Source organism: Sclerotinia sclerotiorum, genomic scaffold (assembly GCF_000146945.2).
Source record: "Sclerotinia sclerotiorum 1980 UF-70 scaffold_12 genomic scaffold, whole genome shotgun sequence".
NCBI lineage: Eukaryota > Fungi > Ascomycota > Leotiomycetes > Helotiales > Sclerotiniaceae > Sclerotinia > Sclerotinia sclerotiorum.
Window position 1 is genome coordinate 254,769 of NW_001820824.1, and position 13,672 is coordinate 268,440.

The window sequence follows — 13,672 nt, forward strand, 5'->3', positions numbered from 1 at the left end:
TTCACTCCCTTGAGATCTGCTCGGTGCCTCGCAAGATCCTTGAACCATGGGGTCTTTGACCTCTTTCGAAAGATACTGGTAGCAGATCCCTTTCATCAGAAGCCTCAGCGCCACATTGCAGTAGGTTCGCAAGGTAGCCAATGTTGCCTCGAATTCTGACGTGCTGGCACCCTTCTTGGATGGGTGCCCATATTGGCTTCCGATTGGCTATCACTATATCTACAATGTCTTCCAACTTGCAGCCTTGGGCTGGTTCTGGTACGGACCCTTGCCAGTGCATTCACCCTTTTTGGGATATCTCTCTTCTATGGGGAACATTTCAGCAGTAGACGGTGATGATACTAGTGGATTGCCAGCCTTGTCTGTTTTTGTTTCACTATTGTTGCCTCCCCGGTCAACGTCACTTTATTGGTATAGTTAGAAGTGTTGCTATCGCTCTGTACAACCTGACCTACCGGCAGTTCTACTAGTAGTGGGGAACAAGTCTATATGAATCAATCTTCCTCCATTATATTTAAGGTTGGAAAAGACTCATCCAGATCATCATCATAAAACGTATTTACTTTCAAACAACCCAAAGACCTCGCGCACATACAAGTACTGAACATATTCTCTTCTTGAATACATACTCTAGTTCAACGGCTTCAATCTCTTCGATTGATCTCAGTGCATATTTGTCTCAATAATCTCACGTTACTCTCCAACGTTTGAATCAACCAAGCAAAGCATCAACTTCAGTTTCATCTTTTCACTCTCAGCAACCCGAATTCTTGTAATACTCAAGGCAAACCGGCAAAATGGTAATGGTACCACATACACTAGGCACTACCTGGCGCTGGAGTGAGGATTCCCACATTCCATTTTGCTATATGGATGCATCAGGCATGGTCCAGTCTCTTGACCCCCAGACAACTAGCTCGGCAGGTTTAGGAAGAACAATCATCGCCCCTCCTATCATGCCAATGGACTCTTTCTCCGGTAGCTCTTTCATCATGAATGGTCATCAACAAATTTCACAAAATGCATACGGTTTCACATCTTATACCAACGGAAGTTCAACCAATCTCATTACCACTTATGGAGCCAATTATATTCAGCCACGATCTCTTCCTCCTATGATACAATCCTTTTCTCATTCGCCAAAAGAGGTAATCTTTGACGAAAGCCATCGCCAAGGATTCATTGAAAGCACATCTCCAAGCCAAAGTCCTCAGATTAAACCAGAACCTTCATGGAAGAAAACTACAAGATGTCAGCCAGAGAAAACCCCGAAAGCATCACGGCCTAACAAAACCATAAATCCTCCTCCCCTTACCGGCTCTAATGAGGCACATATCGGAACCACAGCAGTAGATCGACTTATGAAGATCATTCAAGACAAGGCAAGAACATCAAAATCACCATCACCCTCTGTTTCTGAAAGTACATCTGTGGTAGGTTCACCCCACACACTCTATAATCACGACTACATCTCTGCATATGAGGAAGAAAAGCAAATTCTCACATCTGTTAAGGTCCATGATGAATCAGGACGCTCCAAAGTACCAAAGAAAAGGTTTCGATGCACCTTTGAAGGCTGCATGTCGAGATTTTTACAGAAAGCACAGTTGGAAATTCATGTCCGTAAACATACCGGTGAGACACCATATGTAAGTAATCAAACTCCATCACGCGTTTAACGGATCTTTTGAACTAACAGAGTGTACTCAGGTATGTGGATATGTTCAATGCAAGCGAAGATTCACACAACAAGGCAATCTCAATGTAAGAGCTCTTCACCTTTCATACTCCATCAAATTTTATGCTAATCAAAAATCTTCTCAGATCCACCTAGATCGTCACCGTGGTATACGACGCTACCCTTGTGAGATATGCGGAAAACGTTTCGGACAACGAAGCAATTTAGATGCTCATAGAATCGTTCATACGGGCATCAAACCCTTTTCATGCAAACTCGATGGATGTGGGAAAAGATTCACACAAAGGGGTAACCTCAAGGTACGTTACCACTTTAACTTTCTTTTTACTTTTCCATCAATGTTCTGTTCACATAGAGTAAGAACTAACATTTTCTTTTCAGTCCCACCACAACAAATTTCATCGTCAGACCCTCGAAAGACTTCAATCCCAACTCATCAACGGTGAAATCGACATCGAAGCCAACAAAGAATTTTGGTCATACTTCTTCAACCTCTACAAGAACAGCAACAAGGGAATTAAAGGACGAGGAAAAGATCGAAACATCAGTCCTCGAAGTCGTTCTTCCAGGAATAGTCATGCAAGTACTGGTTCCAATGCCAGTCGATACGTCTCGCCAAACATGCGAAGTTGTCATGGCTTGATGGATACTGATGGTGCATCATACAGCGATGCAACGATGTACGATTCCGATGGCAGTATGCGAAGTCACACGAGTGGAAGTATGAGTGTGAATAGTAGTTTTAGTTCTGGGACTACTGATTCTACGGCTTCTACCTATTCGAATTTCTCAGATGATATCGCGACGGATTATCAGGATCCGCATGCTAGGAATGTAAGAGGGGATTTGGCTTTTCGTGGTAGGTTGTATTAATCTATCATGGTGAGGTCAGAAGGAAAAGGAAAGGCGTGAGGAGATGGAAGAAGAACTTACATATAACCTACGTACAAAGTTACGAGAGATGTCGAGATGAAAATGAGCACACAAGACGAAAATACGGAAATGAAAGGACGAACGGCGGTTTTACATTCTTTTATTATCATTATCATCATCATCACCATTATCACACAACACAGCACAACACCGAACACGAATATCCCACCCAAAAAAGCGAGATGTATTTTTATTGAACGCATCAATCTATTCCTCACTCATCAATCATCATGAGACTCGATGATTGATAGATCTCTTTTCTCTCATCTCTCTATCCGCACACTCATTTTTGTTTGTCGTTTTCCATTTCTTATTTTCTTTTTATTTCCTTTTCACCTATATTTATATTTCCCATTTCCCTTTTCATATCTCTTTCTCTTTTCATTTTTATTATCAACCAATGGAGGATTTAGTCAACCAAAAATCATTATCATATCATATCATATCATATCAAATCATGTATTCCTTAATAACGGCCAGAAACTTTGTGCAGTTTTTTTGTGTTTGGAGGAGAAAGAGGAAGCGATATCGATGATGAAGCGGGAGAAAGGAAGGAAAGGAGTGAGGGAGGTAATATTGTTATTGTTACTGTTTTTGATTTTATTTTAAGGGTGTTATTTTGGATATAATTTATGGAAGGGGGAGATTCGGGGCTGGGTGGAAAGGATGATGGGGGAAAATGTGTGGTTGGGGGATGGAATGATGGGCGGTACTGTATGTGTGTATTGAGCGGAAAATGCCTAACTAATAGTTTTTGTGATTATTGATCATTAGTAGTCAATAGGATATAGGCAAGGCAATAAATAGGCATTAGGCAATAGATAGTATAGTGTGTAGAAATATATTTATATTTATTTATTTGTTTATGATTATCTTTGTGATTCATTCATTCATTCATTTATTGATTCATTCCTACTTACTCGAAATAAGGTCTCACAATTACAATCAAAAATCTAGAAAAAACTATGTTATTATTAAATAATCTGACTCTAAAAGATCCCTTACATCATATCATATCATATTGTATCACATCAGCTTCTTTCAACTTTTTCCCTTCACTGTAAAATTGATCAAATACAATTACCGGAGTAAGATCTCACCTACCTAATTACCTACATGAAAAAGATGAGGAAGCTTAGACATGTATGTATATATGTATTTAAGTACATATATACTAGATAAATATATAACATAACCATCCCTTTTTATTTCAGTAATAGATAGAATGATTAGAAGGAAGGAAGGAGAAAACAAGCATAACCATAACCATAAAAATCCCCATCACGCATCTATCCCATCCATTAGGAATTCCTCTTCTTCTTTCTTTTCCACCTCCCTCTTCATAGAAAGCCCTTCCATCCTCCATCCCCCATCTCCCATCTCCCACAACCATAACCACAACCATAAAAAAACAATCTATATAATTAACTATTAAATTGAAACCCCTCCCCTCCCCTCCCACCACACCACTAACGGAAAACCCCGCCTATAGACTATTAGACAGAATAAATCTTAATTCATAAACCCTAAATCTTAAATCTAGACCTAATCATTTTACCAGCGGCTTTTGCGGGGGAACTCTAGAACTCTCGAATTCTAGAATTAGGAAACTAGGGATGTAATATGTATGTAAGTATATGTATGTATGTATGTATGTATATACGCATATATAAAAAGGGATAAAAAAACAATACATAAATAAATGAACAAGTAGGTAGGTAAATATTCGAGTATACATATACAAGCAAGAGAGAGAAGTGTCTAGATTTTTTCTTATATTATATTATTCTGTAATTATACTAATGTGAGTTTACTAGTAAATACCTGATAATACTAACAATGTTAATGTAGTACCCCTAAAATAGTATATCATATATGTAGGTTAAATTATATACATATATACGTAGTATCCGACGTAATATTTCAAGCATGAGTGCTGATCATTTATTTACTGTGCTAGTGGATGGATGGTAGGGTAGGGTAGGTAAGTACCAGTTACCCAGTTACTAGGTAGGTAGGAATTGGTAACTAGGTAGGAACTAGGTAATGTGGGGAAGGAGTTCTCTGGGCAAAGTAAGTGTTCATGTACTGTATATCTGTACCGTATGTATGTATGTATGTATGTATGTATGTATGTATGTATGTATGTATGTATGTATGTATGTATGTATGTATGTATGTATGTATGTATGTATGTATGTATGTATGTATGTACCTAGTATGTATATATGTAAGTGATTTTGCATTACTAGCTAACTACCAGGTAGGTATACATAGCCAAATAGCCAAGTAACTAAATACCTACCTAAGCTATCCATCTAGACCATCACTACCTCTAAAATAACAAAGCCCAGCACCAAGCTACAGAAATGGAAAAAATATCCCAAACAAAAAAAAACCCCATACCCGCGATATGCGCAATTCTTCAAAAACACCTAGTAGATACTTACTTACCTACATACTTACTGGTGTATCTACCTATCTACCCGAAATGGGAAAAGATGAGATGGAAAAGATAGGATGGATGATAGAGTTGCACAGACAGACAGACGGCGTTTGCTTAACTAGGTATTTATCTAGTGGTTGAGTAGATAGTACTCTGTATAGGTACTTATCTACTAGGTACCTAGCTAGTAGGTACATACGGAGGATAAATTTGTGAAGCCGTCCCGTCTGTCTGGATGGGTAGATGGACGGGAGGAGCCTAGATGTTATGGTTGTTAGTGTTAATGTCAATGTCAATGTCAAAATTTACTCCGTGTGGTGTGGTGGGATTTGTTGGTAAATGAATTTCATTCATGGGGTTGAGCATTTGAAGAAGGTTATTTGGAGTTTATTACTATGTAAGCTTAGTTTATTATGTGGAGGTTATCCATACCTAGATACCTAATAGAACATTGGAAATATGGAAATACCTACTCGAGTACTATGTATAGAGAAAATATCGAGATAAGTACGTAGGTATTTGTAATGATATTATTTTATCGAATATCTATTACATTTTATTGGTTTCTACTACCTTATTGGATGAAATAGAAATTCGACTGAAATGAGGCAGACAGGATCGTCGTGATGGAGGGGTGAGTGCGTAACATCCTTGATGCAGATCGGCTGGGGTTATTCCTTGTCACGTGCATTGTACTGTTGTATTGCATATGTCAGGTAGATGTCAATTTGGAAGGTAACATTAAGGATTGCTTCCGGAAAATCTTGGAATTCTTGAAAATCTCTAGGGATCTACATTGCATGCGGGCCGATGATCAAACTGATTTTTTTTGTTCCGAGACAAACAACTTCTCCTCGGATGGAAAAAAGTTGATATCATTAGATAACCAAAACGATATACGGAAGTAGCTTAACCAGGATACTTTGTTAAAATCTCGATGCCTCAATAAAAAATAGGGGTCCTGGAACTTCCTTGCCAATATGCATGCACGCTTGAACGTATCCAATAATTCAATTCCCCAGAAAATATGATATATCATAGCTCCTCCTAACCAAAAGCAAGCCCCAACCCCACAACCCGGTATCCATCAGTTCAGCCCCCGTGAAGAGTCGATACAAATAATATATTATCATTAGGTTGTAATACGTATGAGGCTTCGCCTTCTAATTCCCAATCGGCATCATTGATTAATACGAGGATGCCTGGACGCCTGGAGAAATAAATGTGATAGTTAGTATGTATAGTATGGCTGTTTAGTAAACATGTATACGGGGAGATGAAAATAGTGGCCGGTGCATGTAAGGTAAGAGAGGTAAGGTCAACAACAACGAAGTTTGAGTTCGCGCATAATAATTGCACGACATGACAGTTTGAAAACGGTGAGAGAAGAGAAAGACGGGAAGAGTCGCAAGTCAGATCAAATTTAGGGGTATAGCTTGAGAGGTAAGTATAGCATAACACTATTATCATCCACAATATATTTAGAAACGTGGTGCACACTAATGAACCAGCATCTCAAAGACATGAGGAAATGAGAAAAACTCGGCGGTGGGCTTACACGTGATCATCGAGAATAAACATGTCTTTTCTTGAATCCTGCATGATTTCCTCACAAAGATAATTCACCAACCAGCCGACGGTGACTGGATCGCCCTTGGAATCTGTTTGGGGAATTGTAAGTTTGTGGTTTCGTTGGTCGGAAAATAACATCTCGAGACCGCCACTGTTGGAGTTTGTTAGTAAATTGTTTTGGAGGGATTTTGCTTGGAAAGAATGACTTACGTGAATTCTACCATGATATTAAGGGTTTCTGTCGTCATGTTGAGGGTTTCGTGGGGTTCTCTTGGAGTTTGATATTGAGGTGATGATTTGGAGGGAAGTTTGGGATGATTAAGGTTAGAGAAATGATGCTCACAGCCTCGCTTATTTTTACACTTGCACTTTGGACTGTGGCATTTGTTCTCAATGAGAATCAATTTTAAGATGAAAATAATTGTAGAAGTGCTCAATTTTCTTCAATAAATTATTTTCAAAAATACTCATGAATCCAGTGCTTTATTTTATGTCAAGATCGAGAATTTTCGACGAGAGTTGGATTTTTGATCAATTTTCAAAGCTCCTAGTGGTGACATGACTCTTACCAAAAGTTCTAGTAAAAATGTGTAGAAACAATTTTCACGACACCAACAAATATTTCAAGAATAACAATCATTGAAATCACCACGAACTTCCGACTGAAATTATCTAGATCTCGTATCTGGATATGAACCCATCATATTTTTAATAAAAACCTCTTTTCTCTCGTGCGCACTTTGATGAAACAATATGAATAAAATTACTTCAGAGTATCTTGCGGCAGGTGGCAATAGACATCCTTCTGCTGCTGATTGGGATGAATCAGGACTTCTAGCCTATGGAACTGATAGAAATATCGCATTATGGTATCCTGGAGTAAGTTTTTAACATCTACGATGAATCTTCCAGTCATGAGGATAGATGACTCAAGTCTGCAATGGATGACCAGCATGCTGATGATTGTTTAGAATGAATCTTCCAGAGGAGTTTTTGAACTTCTCAGTGCTCATACCGATACGGTTAATGTCGTGAAATTTATCCCTAAATCACATGGTCTCATACTTAGTGGATCGGTCGATAAGACGGTGAGGATTTGGAAACAGGATGATGTATCAAAGAGTTATACTTGTATTCAAACTATTACCGATCATCAGAGCACGATCAATTGTATAGCTGTCACAGAAGGCTCGAAAATCTTTGCTACAGGTTCGGCGGATGCCGTTGTCAAGATTTGGAAACTCGGTGATGATAATGTTGCAAGTTTGCAGCAATCTATCACGATTACTCCGCGATTATTTCCATTGGCATTGGCTTTGAGCCCTTTGACTGGGGCATCGGATTCTTTACTTCTTGCAGTAGCAGGCACAAAAGATATCATTCAGCTTCACGTGCTCGATGCTCAAGCGGGATCAGAATTTAAATATAAGGCTACATTATCTGGACACGAAGGATGGATCAGATCATTAGAATTCACACCAGAGAGCGATAGTCCAACGAGTGATTTACTCCTCTCATCAGCCAGTCAGGATAAATATATCCGATTGTGGAGAATTCATCAAGGCAAAGAATTACCCGCCGCAGCAACCGCAGCCGATCCAACATTCGGAGCATTCATGCCAGGAAAATCTCTATCCAACAAAGCGCATCGATTTCAAGCCCAAGAATTAGATTTCTCCGCCACATTCGAAGCGCTTCTCCTCGGACATGAAGATTGGATCTACAGCACACGATGGCTGAAGCCCACTCTATCTTCCAACCAAAAACCACAACTTCTCTCCTCCTCAGCCGATAATTCTCTCGCCATCTGGGAGCCCGATACTCACACAGGTGTCTGGGTAACCGTCGCACGCCTCGGAGAAATCAGTGCGGAAAAAGGATCTACCACCGCCACCGGTAGCACGGGAGGTTTCTGGACCGGTCTCTGGTCACCCAATGGCTCAACCGTCGTGTGTCTCGGACGAACTGGTAGTTGGCGTCTCTGGAACCATGATGCATCTTCTGATCGTTGGGCCCAGAGTCCGGCTATTACCGGTCATGTGAAAGCGGTGATGGGAATCGCGTGGTCGAAGGATGGAAGTTATTTGCTATCGACCAGTACGGATCAAACGACTAGGTTGCACGCGCAGTGGAAGAGAGATGGAAAAGTTAGTTGGCATGAGATGGCTAGACCACAAATTCATGGTTATGATTTGAATTGTATTGATTCGCTTGGAGAGACACAATTCGTATCCGGCGCCGACGAGAAATTACTTCGAGTATTCAATGAGCCCAGAGCAGTCGCCACACTACTCAACAAACTCTGTGGAATCGGCAGCGAGAATATCAACAACATGCCCGACGCAGCAAATATGCCCGTACTAGGACTATCCAACAAAGCCATCGAAGCCATCAGCGACGAGCAAACCATCGAAAATCCCAACGACCACAATCGCGAAGCCATAGACCCCGCCTCCATCGTCCACAAATCCACACTAGACCTCTCACACCCACCGCTCGAAGATCATCTCTCCCGCCACACACTGTGGCCCGAAACCGAAAAACTCTACGGACACGGCTATGAGATTTCCGCACTAGCCACCTCCCACGATGGCAGCATCATCGCCACAGCCTGCAAAGCCAGCTCCATCGAGCACGCCGTAATCCGACTCTTCGAAACCCAAGAATGGCACGAGATAAAACCACCTCTTACAGCTCACTCCCTCACAGCCGCTCGATTACGTTTCTCACACGATGACAAGTATTTACTTTCTGTGGGACGCGATCGTCAATGGGTTGTATTTCAACGAGATGAGCGAGATCCGCTTGTGTATAAATTGGTTGAGAGGAATCTGAAGGGTCATTCGAGGATGATTCTTGATGCTGCTTGGGCTCCTACTTTCTCTTCATCTTCATCTGTATCGTCATCTACATCTACATCAACATCTACAAATTCCCCCATCTTCGCAACAGCAGGAAGAGACAAACAAGTTAAAATCTGGAGTCGCGACAGCAAAACCCAAGCCCAAACTGACACCAATATCGAAACAGAAACAGAGAATAATGCCGGAGGATTCACATGCAAAGCCACAATACCAAGCGACGCCCCCATAACCGCGCTTGATTTCCTCGACAAGATCATAGGAAACGCTATATATTTAGCTATAGGTACTGAACTGGGAAGATTTAATATCTATCGTGTTACTGTAGATGGTGATGCTATTACTGTTACTGAGGTTTTATTGGATATGGGGTATGCTTTTATTCTTCTTCTCCTTCCCCTTTTACTTTTTCTTTTGGGATTTTGGATTTTGGATTTTGGATTTTCCATTGTTTCTTTTGACTCTTCTCCCGTTTCTTTTACACCTTCACAGATAGATAGATAGATACTTTTCTTCCCATCTATCTCTATAATATATATCCGTCCACAGGCTAACTCACTCATCCTCACAATCTAGATCTAGCAAAAACTATTACCCCTCCAAAGCCATCACGCAATTAGCATGGAAACCCCAGAGATCTAGCAATAATACTCCAGAGCACGACGAGAACATAGATATGGAATTGGCAATTGCGAGTGAAGATAGTTCTTTGAGGATTTATTCTTTATGTTGAATTATTCTATGTCTGTGTTGAATTATTCTATAGGGGTATCGTATGTTAAAGTACGTCGCCTCGTGTGATGCTTGGTAACGTAACGCCTAGCTATCTGTCTGTATGTCTGTACAGATTTTAGAGGCGTTAAGGCTCTCTAGATAGTTATATAGATGAATTGAGTTGAAATGAAATAACGGAGTGCAAAATGAAAAGTGTGAAAGTGTGAAGTGTGAGTATCCCAGCAGACCTGTTCCCTTCTTGTGTCATGTTGAGTGCTATACCATGTTGTCCCATATATATACGCATTATAGCGTTTCCACGCACCATATCAACAATCACCTCCCCCTCCATTCCCACCTCCCCTCCCCCTCTTAAAGCACATCCATCCACATCTCCATCCCCAACCTAAACCCTCTTCTCACTTCCATACCCCCCCCCCCCCCCCATCAAATAACTCGTCCCCGCACTCCCCGCCCCATTCCTCGGACCTCTCTCCTTCAAATCCTCCCCTAACCACTTAAGCACCAACTCACCTAATATCGAATTTCCCCCGCCATCCCCTTTCATCTCCTCCTCAAACTTCCCAATCGGCCCCCACTCCTTCACCCTCCCCAAACTCATATGCACCAAATCCGTAGGCCACCCCGCCAGATTATCCAAAATATGCGTCGCATAAACAATGGTGCAATTCCTCTTTTCCGTCTCCTCCTTCAAAAAATCCAAAAATCTCTTTCGACTCAATAAATCTAAATCCACTGTAATTTCATCCAGGAGTAATATCCGCCAGGGTCGTATTAAGCCCATAGCAAGTTGCACGCGACGACGTTCACCGTCGGAGACTTGGTGCATGCGCCATTCGAGATCGATATCGAGAACGCGAACTAGCTCGTCCCGTCGATCGGGGTAGTATGTACCGCCTACTGAGGAGAGGAGTTCGCGGACCCCGATGTCGGTTCGTACGATGGGGTTGAGTACCCATTCGAGTCCGAGGTAGGTCACTCCTACGAGAGAGTCTTTGAAGGGGTCGAGTCCCGAGATGGAGATTGTGGAGGTGGGGGCGAGACGTTTGCCGGAGAGGAGACGGAGGAGTGTGGTTTTGCCGGCACCGTTGGCGCCGATTAATCTAGTGGGTGAGGTGAGGTTAGCTTGTTTGCTTAATTGCTTAGTTGCTTGTGAGGAGGGGATTTGTGGTGGTGAAGATAGGATAGGTAGAGCAAAAACGAAAGTAAAATATCAAATAAATCATCTTAGTACTTACAGAGTTCGCGAACTAGGAGGTAAACTCAGTGTTATATCCGTAAGACCCAGAGTAGAATCCGGAAACTTATATGTAAGATTCTTGACTTCGATTGAAGGGGCATCGGTCTGATCATCTACTGAGTTTGGCATCTTTGCTTTGTGTTTGTTGTTGATTTTGGAGTTTGAGGTTTGCGGGAGAATTGAAACTTTTGTCAGAAAGAAGAAGAAAATTTCAAATTATAGAAAAAAACAAAGATTTTAAAAAGCTATAAAGTATCTATCTAGGATAATCTCACAAATAAAAAAAGAGTCTATAATTTTCCAATCTTATTTGGAATTGTTAACTGTCTGGTAATTTATAAAGATACTACACTAGATAGATAGTGGGGTGATGGCCGGCACATATACGGAATATTTTACTCGATGAGAATCAATGACGCGATGGATGTAGTGGTGATCTTAGCTTAATTATTAGATCTTATCTGTACAGGGATAACATGGTACATAAGTCTCGGGAATAGCTTCAAAAAATTTCGGTTTGAGGAATTTAAAATATTTAAACCTTTGATTTCTTTTGTTTGTTTATATTTTTTATGTTTGCATTTTTGTAAGGTGTGATATCATGTGGTTGATGAATTTTATATCTTTTATTTTCAAGATTTAAAAAAAGAATCTATAGTAAAATCATTTTGAATATTTAATTATATTATATAAAGAGTATTTTAATTTTATTTCTATATATTATTTGATATATTTAAAAATAAAAAATAATATATATAAAAAGAGAGGATTTGTTCTTTTCCTTATAATACTTGTAGAATTCTCTAGAATAATTTTTAAATTTCTTCTCAGAAACTATCTCAACTTTTCTTGTTAATTAGTTAGCTATCAGCTAGAATAACACTCCATACCACTCATAGGATCCCGAAGCTTTAGCTGTCAGTAATTTTCTATATTACACGGGCTTCAACAATGTAGCCTTCGTTCCATATTTTTTACTTTTTATCTTTCACTGTACCAAACAGTGTAGTAACAACATCCGAAGAATCGAACAACAATTCAATCCTCCGAGGATGAAAAGACTTACAATGCTGATTGTTGTATATCATACAATTTATTATTCATCATACACAGCATCTACAAAGTAATATCTACGAAAGATCTCTGTAAAGAAACAATAAGTCTAAAGAAACTAGGTAGTTAATAAGTCCACTTTTAGCAAACATGAGTAACTTCCATGATCGATCATCTGGCATGGACGGACATCCAAGTACACCTAACCCACTGGCTCTTTCACGAGATGAATCCATCTCAAGAGTCGAGGTCGCCATTGTCACCGACAGACCCCCAATTGGCGAGGTACTTTCCCTTGAAACCGACCATCCAGATTGGACCATCGGATACGCAAGCCTAGGAGGAGGCACCAAAGTTGCCGACCCTGGAAGTCTTTACTATGGCTTCATGTCCGAAGTCCTAAGACATCCCGCTCTCAACATCAATGATACTTCTAATTGGTCCTATTACAATTTCTATAGCAAAATCGTTGCGAACAGGCAAAATAACACGGGCCCTGGTGCGGTAGGTCCAGTAGCCAGTTCCATCGTATCCGCCAAGGCAGGTGCGATTATAATAACAGTTTTAAGCCCAGAAGCCGAAGTAGACCGATATATTCCTCGTCTCCCCATTGGCGAGCTCATGTATCAATCCTGGCGCGATACTTGTCACGAAGACGACACACTCGAAGCAGGCTACCATTTGAGTGATCTGAAATATATCATTTGTGGCCCGATAGTTAATCAAGGTATGCACGACACGATTAGAGATGTGCTTGGCAGGACGGGTTACTCGTCTAGAGAAATTAAAAGAGGTGTGCAAACTACATTCTCTCTCATTAATTCGAATCCTGGTCTTTTTCAGATGTTAATGGAAACAGATATTGGTAAACTGGTTGCGGGAATGTGTAAGAATCATCCGCGAAGTTTACTTGCAAAACAGGTAAGTAATATTCATGTTTGGAGTCATGTTCCGGGCAGTGATACCGGTGGTCTTTTGATTTTTGAATTGGAATTGGTGTAGTGGATTTGGAGTTTTTCCATACCGCACAAAAGCTAGAAAAGCTCTGTTTCTTTATTGATTTCTTTGCCGCGTTGGAGTTTGTTTAGATTGACTCTTATATCTGCAAGCAGTTTCTGAAATTTGAAATTCCT

General features: G+C 40.5%; 5 protein-coding genes across 5 annotated transcripts; 3 read left to right on the forward strand and 2 right to left on the reverse strand.

The window, feature by feature from the left end:
• Positions 1-797: 797 nt before the first annotated feature.
• On the forward strand, positions 798-2,866 carry SS1G_08750 (hypothetical protein; the record flags this gene model as incomplete). The annotated part of the gene is made up of 5 exons (XM_001589936.1): positions 798-1,649; positions 1,711-1,764; positions 1,825-1,998; positions 2,081-2,558; positions 2,652-2,866. 5 exons carry the CDS (start codon positions 798-800, stop codon positions 2,864-2,866), a joined length of 1,773 nt encoding a protein of 590 aa, XP_001589986.1.
• A 3,304-nt stretch (positions 2,867-6,170) lies between these two features.
• Positions 6,171-6,898, reverse strand: SS1G_08751 (predicted protein; the record flags this gene model as incomplete). The annotated part of the gene is made up of 3 exons (XM_001589937.1): positions 6,171-6,288; positions 6,637-6,801; positions 6,861-6,898. The coding sequence occupies 3 exons, from the start codon at positions 6,896-6,898 to the stop codon at positions 6,171-6,173; spliced, it is 321 nt and encodes a 106-aa protein (XP_001589987.1).
• Positions 6,899-7,403: 505 nt separating this feature from the next.
• SS1G_08752 (hypothetical protein) lies at positions 7,404-10,244 on the forward strand (the record flags this gene model as incomplete). The annotated part of the gene is made up of 3 exons (XM_001589938.1): positions 7,404-7,529; positions 7,622-9,882; positions 10,088-10,244. 3 exons carry the CDS (start codon positions 7,404-7,406, stop codon positions 10,242-10,244), a joined length of 2,544 nt encoding a protein of 847 aa, XP_001589988.1.
• Positions 10,245-10,388: 144 nt separating this feature from the next.
• On the reverse strand, positions 10,389-11,615 carry SS1G_08753 (hypothetical protein; the record flags this gene model as incomplete). The annotated part of the gene is made up of 3 exons (XM_001589939.1): positions 10,389-10,501; positions 10,760-11,349; positions 11,485-11,615. 3 exons carry the CDS (start codon positions 11,613-11,615, stop codon positions 10,389-10,391), a joined length of 834 nt encoding a protein of 277 aa, XP_001589989.1.
• A 1,074-nt stretch (positions 11,616-12,689) lies between these two features.
• SS1G_08754 (predicted protein) lies at positions 12,690-13,541 on the forward strand (the record flags this gene model as incomplete). Its single annotated transcript, XM_001589940.1, has 1 exon — positions 12,690-13,541. The coding sequence occupies one exon, from the start codon at positions 12,690-12,692 to the stop codon at positions 13,539-13,541; it is 852 nt and encodes a 283-aa protein (XP_001589990.1).
• Positions 13,542-13,672: the final 131 nt, after the last annotated feature.